Source organism: Lactuca serriola, chromosome 9, assembly GCF_051521515.1.
Source record: "Lactuca serriola cultivar US96UC23 chromosome 9, Lser_US96UC23_V15, whole genome shotgun sequence".
In the NCBI taxonomy this organism is placed as follows: domain Eukaryota; kingdom Viridiplantae; phylum Streptophyta; class Magnoliopsida; order Asterales; family Asteraceae; genus Lactuca; species Lactuca serriola.
The window spans coordinates 35,657,219-35,677,844 of record NC_136416.1 but is presented as its reverse complement, the minus strand read 5'-3'; the positions used below and the strand labels follow the sequence as shown (position 1 = coordinate 35,677,844).

The 20,626-nt window shown below is 33.3% G+C and overlaps 2 protein-coding genes across 2 annotated transcripts; both read right to left on the bottom strand.

The window, feature by feature from the left end:
- Positions 1–261: 261 nt before the first annotated feature.
- Positions 262–1,868, bottom strand: LOC145075538 (uncharacterized). The gene is made up of 2 exons (XM_079021749.1): positions 1,511–1,868; positions 262–1,412 (listed from the first exon to the last, which is right to left on the bottom strand). Exons 1-2 carry the CDS (start codon positions 1,866–1,868, stop codon positions 262–264), a joined length of 1,509 nt encoding a protein of 502 aa, XP_078877875.1.
- A 4,396-nt stretch (positions 1,869–6,264) lies between these two features.
- Positions 6,265–10,139, bottom strand: LOC145076982 (uncharacterized). Its single transcript, XM_079022763.1, has 2 exons — positions 7,668–10,139; positions 6,265–7,555 (listed from the first exon to the last, which is right to left on the bottom strand). The coding sequence occupies exons 1-2, from the start codon at positions 8,365–8,367 to the stop codon at positions 6,375–6,377; spliced, it is 1,881 nt and encodes a 626-aa protein (XP_078878889.1). The 5' UTR covers positions 8,368–10,139; the 3' UTR covers positions 6,265–6,374.
- Between the last annotated feature and the right edge of the window lie 10,487 nt (positions 10,140–20,626).

Below are 20,626 nucleotides of genomic sequence, written 5' to 3'. Positions count from 1 at the left end.
CTATGTAATGTAAACTATGTAAAACTATTACTATTAATGCAATGGTTGGTGTACTTTGATTACTATACTGCATATGTTGTGATACTTGACATGATGTCATCCACCCCAGAACGTTTCCACCATTTCGGTTTTGGGGTGTGACACCAACTCATAAAATTAAAAACATAAACTGACAACTAATTTAATGAATGATTTAAAGATACAAATAACAAAGGTACAAGTGTTTAGTTACACCAAGCATCAATTAAGCACATAACTTGATCAATTGCCAAATGAAAAAGCACATGTACCATGAACTGAATACTCACACTTCAAGCACTTAAAGATCATATCATACTGCAATTCTTTGCCACACACTTTGCATAGACCATGGGACTGAATCCCTTGAAGAAAGGATAGTCGATGTTCATGAAGTCTTTGGATCTCAACCGTCCCTCCAAACTTGACATTCAAAAACTCAAAGACACCTCTCTCATACTTGGCATATACATGTTGCTCACACCCAAGGATTAAGGGCGCACAAGCAACATGCATAGACTGGGTACAACAAATACAATGATAAAACCACTTTTTAGGGTCAAATTTGTCTTCACAAATTTCACAGAAGTAATCGCCAGGGTGGTTCTCAACTGGATTGTATCTTAGGCTCAATGGATGCTTATCGAACTTGTGCCTTATCATTCCAGGCAACAACAAAGCACACTCCGTATCCAAGTAGAAATCACAGGAGGGGTAATGGAAAGCGATATTGCCATAATCCAGGAAACAATTACATGAATTGCATATTTTTTCTGATACATTAGCTAAAGAAGCATTGATTCTTGAGAGGAGATGGCCTTTGTGAGCTTCATGTGTGATTTCTTTAGGTAGGAATTCACAATTGATATCTACATAATAGTTGCATGTCGTACATCCATATGTGAAACCATTACAATATAACCTACAAATGTAACAAGAAAATAAACCCATGAACATACGAGGGTTGTTTGAGATGAGAACAAGTGCATGCTCTGGATGACCCGGGTGGTCATGTATCCTGGAAGGTAGCCTGACACACCACCCATGAAGAGCAAAACCACACGTACTTATTTCAGAACACTTATAAAATGGCATTTCCATAATTGGTTTCAAACATCCGTCACATAATACTTGAATTTTCTTCGTGGGTTTGTGAAGAACAATTGATTTGTTACCGACTGATGCTTGTTGTGTGTCTAAAAGAATCAGTGGGTGTTGATGACTAAAATGGTTGAGCGTTTCGCCGTCATGCTTTTCTTTAATCATAGTAATAAACTCTTTCTTATTTTTCATAAAATAGTGTGTGAGAAGGTTATAACTTTCATCCGGAAATGGCCAGTGGAGAAGATTAGGATAATCATTGTCTTTGAAATTTTTATAAGTGTTGCCACTACCTGATAAATGACAACAAACATTAAAAAGTAATAAACCATGCAACATTGAGAAATCTTTAAGTGGTAAAAAAAATTAAAGAGAAGAATAAATAAATAACCTGGATGTAAGAAGATTGACATAAATGGCTCTCTCTTTGAAGTCACACAATTAATATGGGCATAGTATTGACATTTGTCGCATTTGTAAAGCCATAAATAACTATCAAAGTGCTTCTTACAAACTCTGCATTTAGGATAGAACCTAGCTACTATATCAATTACAGGAAAGGAATAGGCAAGGGTAAGTGGATGAGAATGAGTGAAAGTGGCATCGGTATGTTGTTGGATAAGTAACTTTGTTGGCAACAAAGCACAATCTAAGTGGATCGAGTACCACAGGTATGTGGTGCACTGGTAGAAGGTCCCTTGATGTTTTTCGCCACAAGCACTGCAACGTGATACCAACTCCTTGGCCATACGTTGTTAGAAATTTGGGTTTAGAAAGGCTTGGAAATTCTGAGAATTGTGATTATCACTTTCAAATCGAAGTATTTGGTGGTACTCCCAAATCTTCAATTGGATAAGACTCAGAGAGACAAGAACAAAGAATGTTTGATGATATTTTCATATGTACCAGAAAATGAGACCAAAACCAAATTTTAACAACTTTGTCTGAAAACTGTCATATGACAGTTTTAAACTGTCATAAAACCATAAAAACTGTCATAAAACGGATATATGGATAAGGGTCAAACCAATGGTCCCCGCCAGGGGCTGCCGCCCCTTGGACCCCGCGCCAGGGGCGCTGCCCCCGGACCCCCGTTCATTTAGGGGCTTTGCCCCTAAATGACAGTGTACTTTGAAACTTGATCAAACTTAAACAAGTGTGTACTCTACACCTTCCTTACTTGTTTAATATTTATCAAGATCATTTTTGGTCAACACAAAGTAATCTCATTACACTTAAATAACATTGATGATCAAAATCACCAACATACGTTGCAGTTGGTGACGGTGGCTTGGGTGGTCCATCTTTTGTTGAGACATAGTAGCACATATAATATCCATATTGAGTCTGCAAATAAGACATGTAATTGAATAATTTCTTTTGCTTAATTAGATTGCAGACACTACATTTCCATTCATTTGATTTTGGATAATATATCCAACAGAATTCCTCAGACAAGGTAAGATTATGGTTGGGATGGGGATGTGATGGGTGGTTTCGTAGGGTTTTTGGCCTTTCTGCACAAAATTTGTGCAACGAGTAGTCATCACAATCCTTACACTTGTAGTAACTCATATGAAATGAGTAGATATGTTCCTCACACATTTTGCATTGTCCAACATGTTTATCTTCAGCCACAAAATCATCCTCCTCACCTTCTTCTTTCTCTTCTTCATCATCATCATTAGAGTTTTCATTATCGTGGCTAGCTGGTTGCAGATGGAAAAGGTGGAGCATATGATCATGAGTGAAGTGCAGATGCTGCTCTATTGCAACTACAACAAATAAATAAAACTAGAAACCTAAATTGTTAGGTCGTCATAACAAACAATAAAAAGAATAACTGATCCAATGTTTATAGATATGTATGCGTAAGACCTTAAATTCATCAAGTAAAAGTCATGCTATCAGCTGGTGCTTTCAACTTGTACTTTTTAGTCAAGGACATGATTTCAACATCGAAATCTTTGAAGCAAATAGATTGAAAGTAAAGATAAAATTTAAGATAATAACACAACACAAACATGCCTAAGTCATTCACAGCTAATAAATAGAATAATCTACCTACGAAAGTTTGAATGATATATATATATATATATATATATATATATATATATATATATATATATATATATATATATATATATATATATATATATCAATCGTGCGATTAACACCCATCTCAATTAACTTGGTTTACCAATCAAAGCTTTATGATAGATGGCCACCTGATGATCAACACTTCATTGCTTATCATGGAAAATATTCTACTTTCACAATCAAAAAAGATTTAGTTTTGCTTTAAATTCAACTTAGCTTTGTGAACTTTTATTAATTCCATAATTAAATATTAGAATATGCTATTCTTAAGTAAATGATGTTAGCTTCAAAATATATGCATGTAGAAATCCATATAGTAGTATTAATGATATGATGTCATGAAAGACCATATATTTTGAGTGCTTTCTGGATTAAACCTCAAATTAATTTTTTTCTTGATAAAGACCATATATTTTAAACAATTTTTCTGGAAAACCCTAAGTTTTTTTACCGAAAAAAAATGTTAAATGTGAAGTTTTTTTTTTGAGAAAAATAAAATAAAAATCTAAGGTTTTTTCGGGAAAAAAAAAAGTTGAGTTTTTCTAGAAAAATTTGTCTAAAACTGGAAGATTATCGGTAAACCTGCTAAAATGGCCAAATTGAAAAATAAAAAATAGAAAAATGTAAGGTACTTTTAGGAAAAAAATAAAGATGTGGTTTAATTTGGAAAAAACCTAAAATATAAGGTCTTTTATGATATCAAAACTCTTCTAAGTTTTTAATCTATAATATATAAAGTATGTGTTGTACATATCTTAGGTATAATATATACACAAAACATATACAAATATACAATAACCTCAAAATGAAAGAAAAAGAGACATACATATACATACATGTAATATAAGTAGGACGAATTGGATATCAACGTTGCAAAGGTAGAAGTTTTGCTGGTGAAGATGGGAACGTAAATTGAACGCATTAAAAAGGAATGAATGAATGAATGGGAATATATCTGGTTGCAAATATCAAGCAATCTCTACTTAATTGGCTTAATTTTGCAATAGAAAGTAATGTTTACGACTTTATTCCCATTCCTAGGTTTTAAATTCGTTATAAATATTCCATCATTTTTAATAGAGAATATTGTTAAAAACATTCTCTAAGAAGACAGTGCATACTTTGCTCCCTTAGTGGAATTGAAGAAACAATTCATCACATTAGCGAAGGCCATATTGAATTTGGGGGTTTTACATGCCAGGTCATTTTAGAATTTTAGAATTTTGACCCAGGTTTTACATTTTATTATATTTGGACCAAATTTTTATTTTTTTACAAATTTGTTTCAAAATTAGTGTTTTCTTTTCTTACAAGTTAACTTTTTTGCAATCTTTTGACAACTAATTGAATAATTACAAGATGACTTACCAAACACTTGCATCATCAAGTAATATCATACAGATGTCCCAATAGCAAACATTAACTAGCTTCCTAATCATAGACTTGAAATTCCCATTCTTGTGTAGAGTATGACTTTACCAAAAGTCAATGTTGTCTACTGTTACTAAATTACTTTTACCAAACTCGAGAGTTCAAATTGCTTTTTTTTTTATGTTTATAACTCATTACCAAAGGTATTTCTTGAGTCAAGACTCAATTTCAACATATTTTGAATGTACGCCAAGTAATCACACTTTTATTCTTGATGTTTGACTCCTCTAAAAAGTCAAAGCTGTCAAATTGAACTAACTTGACATTTCAGTTGATCATTACAGGACCGGTGTGACTTTTTCTTACCCTTCTAGACTTTATATACATCTTTGATCTATATAATTTTTTTTACTTAATATATAAATTTATTTTTTATTTTTCTGTAAGATGAATTATACTTTTGTTTGTGTGAATTTTTTGCAGGTTTGACAATATCATTGGAACTCACAAATGCTCATCCTAAATTTCAGATTATACGTAGGAAAGTTGCACTTATTCTTGGTCAATGGGTTTATCAGGTAATGTTATTGGGTTTTTTTTTTTTTTTTTTTTTTTTTTTTTTTTTTTAAATTAATACAATTCCCATTTTGTTGATTTAACCATCTTTTCTGGTGCAATTTGAGTATGTGGCCATTCCTGTGTTGCTTAAGCAGCAATAGATATATTTGACATAGAAGATGCCAACTTCGTTCATGTTACCAATGTTTTAAAAAAAAAAGTTATATACCCTCTGTCCCAATTTAAATTATGCTTTACACAAAACTTAAAACTAAGGAAAGCTTATATCCTTTTTGCATGCAAATGACTACATTTATATAGACATAACTAAGTACAAACTTGTTTTAGTAATATGACTCCTATGATCATATGCATCATTACTAGAGTCAGATTATATATATTTTTTTCATTTTTTGGATGTCCACAAGAAATACTAAGTTCTGTTTTGTTTGGTAGTTCTTTGTCACATTATTTATTTTATTATTGTCTTCTATATTTGATGTTTTTGCAGATTCAAGATTACACCAAACAACCAGTCTATTGTGCTCTCATCAGGTTGCTGCAGAACAGAGACTTGTGTGTCAGGGTATAAGTTATAATGCAGTCTATAAAGTCCATTGCTATTTTTTTTTATCACAAAAAGATTCCATTTTTGTTTTTTATATAGATACACTAATATTTAATAGTAGTCTTAATGGTTAATATTTGAAGCAGGTTAATTGGTGTTGTAATCCCAGCCTGACATTTTATTGTATTTGATGTTTTGAGAAAAATCTGATATTCTTGTTTTTTTTTTTGTCATTAATTTCAGAAAAATACATAGAAGATGATTCCTTAATCCTTATCATATTGTCGGACTGTAAGTTTTATGTATTGCAACTTTTCATATCTTTTGTTGCAAGATAAATACCAAAATTTCCAAGTTCATCCCATAATACTATTAGACAATGAGAAACCATGACACCATAAGGAAAACAACACCTTTAATGCACTTTATGTACATAACAAGATTCTAATATTTTTTTGGCAAATAAAGGATCTGTATTTTATTAAATAACTGAACCTTCAAATGAAATTAAAGATTTTTACAAGAGAATAATATAAATTTGTTCACAAAGCAAATGATTGACACCAACTCATAAAAGACATAAATCAAAACTAATTAATTAAATGAATGATTTAAAGATGCAAATAACAAAGGTACAAGTGTGTAGTTACACCAAGTATCAATTAAGCACATAACTTGATCGATTGATAAATGTAAAAGCACAACCATAATGAAGTGCATACTCATCGCACTCCAAGCACTTAAAGATCATGTCGTACTGCAATTCTTTAGCGCACAAATAGCACAGACCATGGGACTGAATCCCTTGAAGAAAGGATAGACGATGTGGGTGAAGTCTTTTGATCTCAACCGTTCCTCCAAACTTGACATTGAGATAACGAAAGACACGTCTTCTATACTTTTTTTCATATACATGTTGCTCACACCCAAGGATTAAGTGCGCACAAGCAGGATGCATAGACTGGGCACAACAACTACAATGATAGAACCACAATGTAGGGTCAAATTTGTCCTCACAAATTTCACAGAAGTAGTCGCTGGGGTGGTTCTCAACTGGATTGTATCTTAGGCTCAATGGATGCTTATCGAACTGGTGCCTCATCACTCCAGGCAACAAGAAAGCACACTCCGTATCCAAGTAGAAATCACAGGAGGGGCAATGGAAAGCGATATTGCAATTTTTCAGGTAACACTTACATGAATTGCAATATATTTTTGATAAATCAGCTGGAGAAGCATTGATTCTTGAGAGGAGATGGCCTGGGTGAGCTTCATGTGTGATTTCTTTAGGTAGGAATGCACAATTGATATCCACATAATACTCACATGCAATGCATCCATATGCGAAACCATTACAATATAACCTACAAATGTTACAGAAAAATAAACCCAATAATTGACGAGGGTTGTTTGACATGAGAACTAGTGCATGCTGTGGATGGCCCGGGTGGTCATGTATCTTGGAAGGTAGCCTGGCACACCACTCATGAAGAACAAAACCGCAACTACTTATTTCAGAACACTTATAAAATGGCATTTCCATAATTGGTTTCAAACATCCGTCACATAATACTTGAATTTTCTTCATGGGGCTGTGAAGAACAATTAGTACTGATGTTTGTTGCGTGTGTGTGTCTAAAAGAATCAGTGGGTGTTGATGACTAAAATGGTTGAGCATTTCTCCGCCATGCTCTTCTTCTTTAATCATAGTAATAAACTCTTTCTTATTTTTCATAAAATAGTAGTGTCTGAGAAGGTTGTAACTTTCATCCGGAAATGGACATTGGAGAAGATTAGGATAATCATCGTCTTTGAAATTTTTATAAGTCTTGCCACTACCTGATAAATGACAACAAACATTAAAAAGTAATTACAAACCATGCAACATTGAGAAATCTTTAAGTGGTAAAACAAATTAAAGAGATGAATACACAAGTTATATATAGATTACCTGGAATTAAGAAGATTGACATAAATGGCTCTGTCTTTGAAGTCGCACAATTAATATGGACATAGTATTGACATTTATCGCATTTGTAAAGCCATAAGTAAAAATCGAAGTGCTTCTTACAAACTCTGCATCTAGGATAGTACTTAGCTACTATATCAATTACAGGAAAGGAATAGGCAAGGGTAAGTGGATGAGAATGAGTGAAAGTGGCATCGGTATGTTGTTGGATAAGTAACTTTGCAGGCAACAAAGCACAATCTAAGTGGATGGAGTAGCAAAAACAAGTGGTGCACTGGTAGAATGTCCCTTGATGTTCCTCACCACAAGCATTGCAACGGGATACCATTTTCTTGGGCATACGTTGCAGTTGGTGAGGGTGGCTTGGGTGGTCCATCTTTTGTTGAGACATAGTAGCACATATTATGTCCATATTGATTTTGCAAATGGAACAATGGTAATGGAATAATTCCTTTTGCACAAGATTGCAGACACTGCATGTCCATTCTATTAATTTTGGATCATATGTCCAAAATTGATCCTTAGACAAGGTAAGATTATGGTAGGGATGGGGATCATGTGATGGGTGGTTTTGTAGGGTTTTTGGCATTTCTGCACAAAATTGGTGCAACAAGTAGTCATCATGACAATCCTTACACTTGTAGTAACTCATATGGAATGAGTAGATCCCTTCCTTACACATTTTGCACTGTCCAACATGCTACTCTTCAGCCACAAAATCCTCCTCCTCACCTTCTTCTTTCTCTTCTTCATCATCATCATCAGAGTTTTCATTATCATGGTTTGGTTGCAGAGGGACAGGGCTGAGCATATGGCTGTGACGAAAGTGAAAATTTTGCTCCATTGCAACTATGTCCAAGAAATGTCTAGTTATAGTGTACAACAATAAATATATACAACTAGAAACCTGAAGCTTTACGTCGTCATAACAAACATGAAAAAAAAAATAATAATAATTGATCCAACGTTTACATATTAAATTTATCAAGTAAAAACCATACTATTAGCTAGTGCTTTCAACTTTCACTTTTTAGTCAAGGACATGATTTCAACATCCAAATCTTTGAACCCCGTTAAGAAATAGAAGGGAAGTAAAGATAAAATTTAAGATAATAACACAAACATGCCTAAGTCAAGTCATTCACAACTAATAAATAGAACAATCTATCTTCCAAAGTTTGAATGATAAAAGGCCACCTGATGATCAGCTCCTCCTTGCTTATCATGGAAAATATTCTACTTTCACAATCAAAAGAGATTTACTTTCACTTTAAATTCAACTTAGCTTTGTGAACATTCTTTAATTCCATGATTAAATATTAGGGTATGTTATTCTTAAACAAGTGATGTTAACTTCAGAATATATGCAAGTAAAAACCTATATAGTAATATTGTATTAATGATACACTCATGATCATGTCATGAAAGACCATATATTTTGGGTGTTTTCTCCATTAATCCTTAAATTAATTTTTTTCTTGATAAAGACCTTACTTTTTTCCATTTATTCCGATTTGGCCCTTGCGGTTTACCAGTAATATTCTGGTTTTAGACGCATTTTCCGAAAAGCCCTCAGTTATTTTTTTCCAAAAAGAATTGTCAAATGTGAACGTTTTTTGAGAAAAAAAAATCCTGAGGTTTTGTTCGGAAAGAAAGTTGAGTTTTTCTGCAAAAAATTGTCTAAACCCGGAAGATTATCGGTAAGCCTGTGAAAATGGCCAAATTGAAAAGAAAAAAAATTGCAAGGTATTTTTAGGAAAAAAATAAAGTTGAGGTTTAATCTGGAAAAAACATAAAATATAGGATCTTATATCAAAACTCTTTTCTTCTAAGTTTTTAATCAAACACTTGGTTGGCATGTGGCTATATAAAGTATGTGTTATTCGGTTTCCAACTAAGAACGTATCTTGGTATGCTATCCACACAAAACATATATATACAAATATATAAAATAACCTCAAATGAAAGAAAAAGAGACAGACATATACATACATGTAATATAAGTAGGAGGAATTGGATATCCACGTTGCAAATGTAGAAGTTTTGCAGGTGAAGATGGGAACGTAAATTGAGCTCATTAAAAAGGAATGAATAAAATGGGAATATATTTTGTTGCAAATGTCAAGCAATCTCTACCTAATTGGCTTTTGCAATAGAAAGTTATGTTTATGACTTTATTCCCATTCCTAGGTTGATTTGGAAGCAAATTAAATTCATTATAAATATTCCGTCATTTTTATTTGAGAATATTGTTAAAAACATTCTCTACGAAGATAGTGCGTACTAGCCCTGTTGAAAATACCCGTTACCCGAATTACCCGCCCGATTTTTTCGGGTATCGGGTAAATCGGGTCGGGTAACGGGTAAATTTTTCCGGGTAATCGGGTTACCCAATTTTTTTCGGATAGGGTAAAGGGTACATTTTTTGGGTTTCGGGTATACCCGAATTACCCAAATTATTTTAAAAATTCCTTTTTTTTGTAGAGCTTGTACGATATAACAGATATTTGATCACGCTTAAACTATATCATTATTGTAAAACATAAATATATTTATTATGACAATACGACACTAACAATATTAAAAGTAATTTTTAAATATCATCACGTTCTTTAAAACTTAACTGTTTTCTTGATTATAGTTTTTATTGCAACTAAGAAATTCATTATCTTGACGAAACTTTAGAACATGGCAAAACTTATGGCTACATTTATCTTAAACATTTTAAACTTTTAAATTAAGATCTTTAGGTATTTGTTTTTTTAACATCTTATTAGATTAGATTAAGTTGTTAAAAAATTACTTGATATCTCATGATTTATTGACTAAAAAATCTCAATGTTCAAAGCTTGAGTAACTTCGTTTATGTCTCGTTTGTTTATATAAACAAGACTAATAAAGCACGACATATTTATTTTATTAAATTTATTTTCAGGTGAAATTCAAAAAAATATATATATATATATATTTCGGGTAATACCCGAATTACCCAAACCCGAATTTGGTTTGGGTATGGTAACGGGTAATTTTTCTAACATGAAAAACCCGAATTACCCGACCCGAATTACCCGAAACCCGAAAAAATTACCCGTTCAACACCCCTAGTGCGTACGTTGTTCCCTTAATGGAATTGAAGAAACAATTCATTGCATTTGCGAAGGCCATATTGACAAGGGTTAACATACTAACAATAGTTTACATAAAATTGAACAAACTGTTATTGTTTTTTTTTTCTGGTTTTTACATGCTATGTCATTTTGGAATTTTAGAAATTCGACTCAAGTTTTAAATTTTATTACATTTGGACCAAATTTTTATTTTTTATTTTTTACAAATTCATCTTAAAATTAGTGTTTTCTTTGCTTACAATCTGACTTTTCAAGACTTTTTTTTACAATCTTTTTACAACTAAGTGATTCATTACAAGATAGCTAACCAAACACTTGCATCTTAAACTTAGCATCATCAAGTAATATCATATACATGTCCCAATAGCAAACTTTAACTAGCTTCCTAATCATAGACTTGAAATTCTCATTCTTGTGTAGAGTATGACTTTACCAAAAATCAACGTTGTCCACTTTTACTAAATTACTTTTACCAAACTCGAGAGTTCAAACTATTTGCTTCTTTTATGTTTCTAACTCATTACCAAAGGTATTTCTTGAGTCCAAACTCAATTTTAACATATATTGAATGTACACCAAGTAATCCCACTTTTATTCTTAATATTTGACTCCTCTAAAAAGTCAAAGCTGTCAAATTGAACTAACTTGGCATTTCAATTGATTATTTATAGGTTATAAACTTTCTAAACATTTTCCAAGTATTCTTTAGCTTACATATATAAATGTAGCAAATTTCATTGCTTTCTTCCATATTTGTATAAACTTATTTCCAGTAGTAATTATACATCATCTTTTTAACCATCTACACAACAGCCCTATCGTATGACAGACTTGACTAAACATAATGTTAACGAAGTGAATGCCTACTCGTAACCACATTTGCTTGCTTCTTTTATGTTCTTAAGGGCATTACATAATAGGCTTCAAGACACAGAAATCTAATTTTGATATGCATTTGAAAGCTCAATCCTTGGGGTCCAAAGAACACCTACGGATAGTCAAAGGTTGGAGCTAAATTCGGGGACGGATGGACTGAATCCAGAGCACACTCTTTTCCATTTGTTATGCATGCATTAGAAGTAGGCCACGTTTCCCTTAATTGTTGCAGTAAATAAAATGCATGATAGGAAAATTAGTTGCAATTGTTTGGTATGAAGGTTTGATAATACCTTTTGTTGAGAAGGTTTTTGATTCCCAACAGCAATTTACATTCAATTAATGTACAAAGAATATTGCCCCAACTAGTCTTCTTTTCCTTCCTCGTTGTCTTCTGGAGATTGACCATCTCAAACTAGGTCTATCAGTCGCCTCCGTGGATCACCACTGCCGCCCACAGTGGCGGAGCTGCCATGGCTGATGTACTCCTTCCGCATTCTTTTTCTCTTAACCCCATCCCTCATCGACCTTTTTCTTTCTCTTTCTCCCTCTGGTTCTATCTCTTGTCTCTGATTGAATCGCACAAGCACCCACAATTTCACGTACACAAGAATTGATTTCTTTCTCCTTTCCAGGTCCAGTTTAAACATCTACTCTGAGTAATAATAAATGAAATAAATAATAAATGAAATTAGATTTTTTTTCCCACTTATCAAATTTTATTTTCATTTGTCAAATATAATTTTATAATTATTTTGAATTAATTTTTATTTCACATATTATTTTATAGTTTTTTATTTTATTAATTCTACATAGTATTTAAATGCAATAATAAATATATATTATTTTTCTCAATGAACTTTCCTTTTTAATTTCAAAATTACTAAATTAAATGTTAATTTTTTTTATTTATTTATCTAAATTATTTGTTTAAATTTAAAAAAAAAAAAACATTTTAATTTTTACAATTCAATATATTTTTTTATTTTTCTTATAAATTCAAACTTCTTAAATATTTAGAATTTTATATTTAGTTTTTTCTTTTAAATAAATTCATATATTATATAAGTCTCATACGACCAACTTTCATATATGCCCCTCAACTTTTATTTATTTTCCATTTGTGTATTTTTGGATCAAATCATCTTTTGGGCTAAATGTTTTGTGGGCGACTAGACTAAACTGCACAAATGGTCCCTATGGTTAGCTAAACTTTTCATTTTGTTGTGAGTTTGGTCCGATTTTGTTTGAACTTTTTTTAAAGACTATTTTGCCCCTTATTATTTAATATTTTAATTTTTTTTATTACAACAATTAAAAAGAATTAAAAAAAAAAGAAAAAAAAAAAAAGAAAAATACTCCCCACCCCATCAATAGACTTTCGTATCTGGAATTCAACAAACACTCATTCTTCATTCCACCCTCATCTTTTTAGATCAAATGTCCAGCTTCCACTAAAATTTATTGTTATTCACATGTTTTTTTTTTCAACAAAAGCACAAATTTAAGTTTTTTTTTTATTATTGTTTGGATAACCTAGAATGCATCGAACCAGAAATTCAGTTAGGAGCTCATGTATCACTTTGATAAACACCAAACAATCGTCATCATCAATAGTTTTCAGATCAAACACCATACCTAAAGAACTTTCATGTTCTTAATTGCTCTTCAAAGATAGTTACACCAAATTCAAGGCTCAAAGCTTTCAACCAAACAAAAAACTCTCACTCACACACACGTACACATAAACAAAAAACCTAATTGAACCTCCATATCCATCTACCATCGATCTGTATAAAGATTCAAGTAATGAACTTCTCAGAAAACCCACTTCGTTTGAGCACTTCCGGTTTAAATTTTTTACTTGAGTTCATGTAATGGAACAAAAGTGTAAAGTATTACAGAGTGAATCCGAGTTGTATTGAAATACCCATTTCTTTGCAACAACCATCACTGGTGTCCTCACCGAGGTGGGTTTACATGGTTTTTGGATCTACGACACATCATAGAGGTGGGTTTACAGGGTTTTCGGATCTACGAGAGGGGGATAGAAGGGTTATCATATCTTAAAGAGATGGAGAGAAGGGCGGCGATCTGAAATCACTGTCCTATTTCACCAGAGCTAGGGTTTTCGGTGGTGGCTTCCTACGTTGGAGGTGGAGATTTATGAAAGCCCTAGTAGCGAAGACTACAACTTATAGTTTCCGATAGACGATATCGGAGAAGGTAGAGGGTGACGTTCCAGATCCAATAACGAAGATAATAAGGCATGAAGAAGATGTTGGTGGTTGCGTTCTTAAAGGTTGTATGATAGTGGTTGTTGTGGAGACGACGACGGTGGTTGATGGTGGTGACGACGGCGACTGACGGTGTTGTATCGATAGTTTTCATCTTCCTGCAAGTGGTGGTGCATCGGTGATTCTACTGTGTTTTTTTTTTTTTTTGCGCTGGGTGGACAGTTGACCGGAAGAGAAAGAAGATGGTGTTACAAACTTTAAGAGAGAGAGAGAGAGGGAGAGAGAGAGAGAGAGATAGAGAGAGAGAGTATTTTATTTTTCTTTTATTTTTAATTGTTGTAATAAAAAAATGAGTAAATTACACGAATCGTCCCTCATGCAGGTGCCAAAAGGCACGTTAGGTCCCTATTTTAAAAAATTAACTCGGACCGTCCCTCGTTTGGTTAAAAGTTGCACGTTTCATCCCTCATTAATTTAAGTTTGCACATTTCATCATTTGTCAAATATAAAATGACTATAATTCCTTTATTATTTTACTTTTAGTTTATTTTTAAACTATTCTATATTTTTTGAAAAAGAAAAAAATAAATTCCAAACCCACCCCACCCACCCATTCTCTTCCACTCCCGATATGCTCTTCTCTTCTCTACTCTGGTCATCTTCTTCGGCTACCCCCGATTTGCACCCTTCCACCTCCAGTTCCAGAAATCGAAAATCAAATATAAAAAAATCTGAAACGTGTAACCCAAATGATTATAGAAATTGAAAACCATTTTAGAAATCCCAAAACCGCTTCAAAAATGAAACTCAAAATGAAAATCAATTTGAAATCGAAATAGTTCAAGACATCAAAAATCACTCATATCTCTTCGTCTCTCTTTTCGTTCTCTTCTTGAAAACCTGCAAAATCAGAGGTTCTTGAAAACCTGCAAAATCAGAGGTTTTTAAAAATGGTTCCAAAAACGCCCCTGCAAAAATCTAAAATCACTCATATCTCTCTGTCTCTCTTGTCGCTCTCATAGTATTGAACTAGCACAATTTCGATTTCCAAATCGGACCTTTTTCAAAACCTGCAATATAGTTTAATGATGGACATAGAGAGGGTGGAGATGGAGTAAGCACTAGCAATACCTAAACCCAATCGATTTCCCATTGATGTAACTTCCCAATCCATCCTATCGATTTCTTGGAATCAATTTCATCATCTCGCATTTTAAGATCTGGTGTTGTAGGTGTGATATCTCCTTCTACCATATATGTTGATGTTAGGTTCGGTGTTGATGGATCCTTAGGTTCATCAGCAATTGGTGACGACCCTTGAATCAGGGGTAGGGGAGGTGGTGTTGTCACCGTCAGTATTAGTTTATGAACAAGAAGCAAAGAAGAGAGGTTGAAAGAGAATAGCGGGTAGGTGGTAGATGCTAATGATATCACTAGTTCTCTTCTTTGGCGACCAGAAAATAGAGTAAGAGAAAAAGGAGTTATTCTTAACCTCACCGGAAAAGGGAGGAGGATGATGAGGAGCTGAGCTGAGAGTAGGAGTTGTTGGTTGTCGGAGGTGGGTGAGAAAGAGGGAAAGAAAATTGGGAAAAGGGAAGGGGTGGGTAGAAATAGTTTTTTTTTTCTTTTCCTTTTTAATATAAAAGAAATAAAAAAATTAAAAAAATTAAAAAATAAATTATTAAGAGCAAAATAGTCTTTTTATGTCTGGACGGATGGATTCTGCAAGTTTTAATTAAAATGAGGGATGATCCGAGTTAAATTTTGAAAATAGGGACCGAACGTGCATTTTGACACCTACACAAGGGATGATCCGTGTAATTTACTCAAAAAAGTTCAAACAATATTAGACAAAACTCACAACAAAATGAAAAGTTTGGACATTTGGTGCTAGTTCAAATTTTTTTGGACCAAAGTGACAATTTCAGCTAAACACAGGAACCATGCGTACAATTTTGTCTTTGTGGGCTAAACGATTTTAGAATCCAATATCATTTCTTTGTGACTAAACTGCACAAATGGTCCCTGTGGTTTGCTCAAAATTGTCACTTTGGTCCAAAAATGTTTGGATTAGCACCAGAGGTACAAAGTTTTCATTTTGTTGCTTTTTTAGTCCAATTAGTTCTGATTTTTTCAAAATGACGGATTTGCCCCTGTTAATATGATTTTATTTCTTAATTGTTTTTTCTGATTTTTAGATTTTAAAAAATAAATCTCTCTCTCTCTATCTCTCTCTCTCTCCACTATTTCTCATACCTTCATTTGTTCTTCATGGCTCTCAAGAACCCTTCATTGTCGACTCAACTATCATCATCACCGTTAGCCACCACTGCCTTTAGCTCCACCTTTAGCCCCTATCGTCTCTGCCATCACCAACCTCCGACAGGTTTTGAAAATTGCCATTACCTACAAAAAACCATAATCAATTCCCACCAGTCCGAAAACTCTATCTCAAAGGTTGCTATCATTCAGGTCACCCAGTTCCCCCATGCGGAACTTTGCTTTCAATCCTCACCCTCGTCTTGTTCAGACACCAAATTCCAAGATTGTTTCATTTATCGCCATTTAAACCAGATGATACACCAAAAATGAAAGGGTCGGTGACAGGAGTGAAAAGGGGTCAAACCAAATCCATGAGTCCACATTCAATTGAAGCAAAATCTCCAAAATCAAAATGAAAAATCGTTGCGCATGTTCTTCAATTAATCTGAAACCCTAGCTTCAATCTATGTGTCGCCGCCTTAAACTTTAGGGTTAGGTTTTTGTTGCGGGAGCTTCGTTTTGAAATCCTAATGGAGGAATAGCTTCGATTGACAGTCCCAGTTTTTACAAAAATAAATTAGGGATTTCACAACATTGGCGTTAGAAATAAGTGGTTTGTTGTCTTGAGTCCAAGGATCGACATGCTCTTGTAACGACGTGCCCTAAGCGAACTTCACTCGTGGTACCGGAGACGGTGGTCGTTGATTGCTTTTGGTGGTTGATTGTGGTCTATAGACCATATGTTGAAGATTTATCGTGGTACTGGAGGGTGTGGTTGGAACTGAGAAGGGGGGTGGTGTGGTAAACCGATCCTAACAGTGTTGAAGAACACAAACATATATAAAAATAGATGGAGAAGATGAACATATCTAAAAACAGATGGAGAAACTAACCCTAGATATGATTTCTCGTTCTCTTTTCTCCATCTCCATTGAGAATCGACGAGTTCAACAATCTGTTCTTGGTGTTTTTATTGTTCATCTGGACAATTTTCATGAAGAAGAAGTGGGTATTTGGAGAGAGAGGGAGGGAGGGAGAGAGAGAGATTTATATTTATTTATTTATATATTTTTTATTTTTTTAAATATGAAAAAATGAAAAAAACAATTAATAAAATAAAGAAAATCATATTAACAGGGGCAAATCCATCATTTTGAAGAAAAAAAAAACAGAATAGATTAGACTAAACAAACAACAAAATGAAAACTTTGGACCTTTGGTGTTTGTCCAAACCTTTTTGGACCAAAGTAACAATTTTGCGCAAACCACAGAGACCATTTGTGCAATTTAGTCTTTCTTTATTATGTGACCCTTTTTAATTAAACCCAATATTTATTTATTTTTGATTATGATCTTTTGAGATATAATAAAATCTCATGATTCTTTTTATTTATTTACTTAGAAAACAAACCAAGACCCTTATATTTCTTGTGATTATATAATAATTGATCGAACCATCCTTCATCCTTCGATATAATTTGTTATAAAAATTCGGAACGTTACAATCCTCTTGAATCATCAATTCCGGTTCCGGTTCCAAATTGATTTTGGGCCGGTTCGAGACGATTCGATCCGTTTTCTCACCCCTAAAAAATGTAATGCATTTTTTCTGATCTTCTCATAGTTTGTTGGAAACTATCTTTTAAATTGATTGAGGATGTTCAGGAGTTTGAAAAATAGTAGAGAAGAATTATGTAATTGAAAAATAGTCGATACAGATTAGAGAACATTTTATATTTAGGAATCCTGGAACAAATAAGTGGTTGTATTTGAATGTTGTATAAAAGAAGTGTTTATAAATTTATTATAATGACTATGTTTTTGTTAATATCCACATTATTTTAATTTCTCAATCATGTAGTATGTTGAAAATAATATATATTTACAATCTCATATTTATTGGATGAAAATGGAACTTATTTTTTGATAAAGGGTGTTTTGTGTTCAAAATATATTCTTTTGGTTGTTAAGATAAATTGCAGGGTTAACACGCGGGTCATGAACTCGGGTAGGTTATTGTTCGGGTTATATCCGTATCCATGTATCTGAAGTATAAAGGAAGAGAGAGAGAGTGAAGAACTCTTCATTCATTCAATCGTTTACCCGATCAAAACATTAGGGTTTCTCTGTTAGGGTTTTCTCATTCTCTAACTTCATCTCTCTTGTTTTTGTTCATCTGTAACGTTCAAATTCTGTGTTTAGATCAGTTCTTTGGTTATAATAGATTAGGATGAGTGATTTGTTAAGAGAGTAGATTAGGTTTTGTGTAGTGAGTTTTGGTTTGTAAGTATCTTGAAACCCTTCTGTTTCTTGATCATCAAATGGTATGAGAAATGAAGATGTTGGGAAAGTTTATTTTGTCCATTTTAACATGGTATCAGAGTTGTAAGGCTCTTGTTTCTTGATCCTGATGTTTGTCAGTCACTTGACGTTTTGGTTTCGACGACGATTTGTGAAAGGTACTCTTCTCCTTTTGTGTTGATCCTTGTAGTTAGGTTCACAGTTATATCTAGTATGTGTTAGACTAGGTTTTTTGTTTCTTTAGTAAACGAGCTTCTTAACGAGCTTGAGCCGCACTTAAGCTTATTTAGGCACATTAAACGAAAAACGAGCCGAGCTCGAGCCTGATCCGAGCTTGTATAACTCTTTACGAGCTTGAGCCGAGCTTAGTAAAAGAAAGCTCGAGCCTCATATAACTTAAATGAGTCCGAGGCGAGCCTGGTCAGGATCGGGCTCGGCTTGGATCGTTTGCACCCCTATTTACACTCCACAACAAAATAGAGTTGTAGAGAGAAAGCATAGACATATTCTCAATGTAGCACGATCTATTATGTTTCGATCAGGAGTTCCTATTAAGTATTGGGGAGATGCAGTCTAAACTTTGGTATTATTGATAAATAGGATGTCTACTTCTGTCTTAAATGACTTGTCTCCCTATGAACTTGTTTTCAAAAGAGCTCCTAGTTTTGATCATTTAAGGGTTTTTGATTGTGTATGTTTTGCTTTTAAACAAAATGTTACTGATAAGTTTTCTGAACATGCTGAGAAATGTGTTTTATTAGGATATTCTTCTGATAAAAAGGCTTATAAACTTCTTAGTCTGGATACTAACACTTCTTTTGTATCTAGGGATGTAAATTTTTATGAGTCCGTTTTTCCTTACAAGTAAAAATCAACTAATGTTGATAACTTTAGATAATTCTGGCCCTAGTGATCTTTTTTCCTATGATGTTTTTGACACAAATGAATATTTTAATGATTCTATTAATATTGATGAGCTGAGAGTAGAGTCCCAGTTAGATGGTGCTGATGCAGCCCTTAATTTGGATGATGTCAGCTCTAGTGAGACCATCAACCGAAGTGGCAAGGCAATTGTGCCTCCTACTGTTGGTTATGTTCCTTCTTCCTTAAGTGTGTCTGAGGAAAGTAGTCATTCACCCTTAACACCCTCTGTAGAGCAGTCTTTAGGTGCTTCTAGATCTAGGCGTGAGTCACATATGCCAGTTAAATTTGTTGATTATCTTGTTGAAGGGAAATATAAATATGGTATTGAAAGGTCAATTAACTATGCTTGTCTTGATACTGAAACTAAATGTTTTATTTCTAATCTCAATAAATCTATTGAACCTAAGGATTACAATGAAGCTTTGTCTAATCCAAATTGGGTTAAGGCAATGAATGAAGAAATTGAAGCACTTCATCGTAATCATACATGGGAAATAATTGAATTACCTAAAACCAGAAAACCAATTGGATGCAAATGGGTTTTTAAAATTAAATATAAGTCAAATGGAAAAGTAGAAAGGTATAAAGCACGTTTAGTTGCTAAAAGATATAATCAAAGAGAGGGTATAGATTTTGAAGAAACTTTTTCTCCAGTTGCAAAAATTGTCACTATGCGCATTATTATTTCATTGTCTATGCATAAGTCTTTGCCTTTATATCAATTAGATATAAATAATGTGTTTCTTTACGGTGATCTCACAGAGGATGTGTATATGTCTCTTCCTCCTGGTTATTATTCTGCTAATGAATCTAGGGTATGTAAGCTTCCTAAGTCATTATATGGCTTAAAGCAAGCTCCTAGGAAATGGAATAAAAAACTTTTTCTGCATCTTTGTTTATGTTTGGTTTTCAAAAAAGTATAAGTGATTATTCTCTATTTGTTAGGAAATTTGAGGGTTCAATAACTGTGTTATTAGTATATGTGGATGATATTATATTAATTGGAAGTAGTGAAACTAAATTGAAAAGGGTTGAAGATTTTATGAAAAGTTAATTTTTGATTAAGGATCTTGGAATTCTTAAATATTTTCTAGGAATAGAGGTGGTAAATTTTGATAATGGCTTGTGTTTAAATCAAAGAAAGTATTGTTTGGAGTTGTTGCATGAATATGGTATGCTTGGTTGTAAACTTGTAAGTACACCCTTAGAAACA

Excerpts from the sequence above, each read along its gene's own strand:
- LOC145075538 (XM_079021749.1), bottom strand. The coding sequence starts at position 1,868 with ATGGCCAAGGAGTTGGTATCACGTTGCAGTGCTTGTGGCGAAAAACAT. Across the intron at positions 1,413-1,510 it reads GTCAATCTTCTTACATCCAG|GTAGTGGCAACACTTATAAA; the intron begins GTTATTTATTTA and ends GTCATTTATCAG.
- LOC145076982 (XM_079022763.1), bottom strand. The coding sequence starts at position 8,367 with ATGTGTAAGGAAGGGATCTACTCATTCCATATGAGTTACTACAAGTGT. Across the intron at positions 7,556-7,667 it reads GTCAATCTTCTTAATTCCAG|GTAGTGGCAAGACTTATAAA; the intron begins GTAATCTATATA and ends GTCATTTATCAG.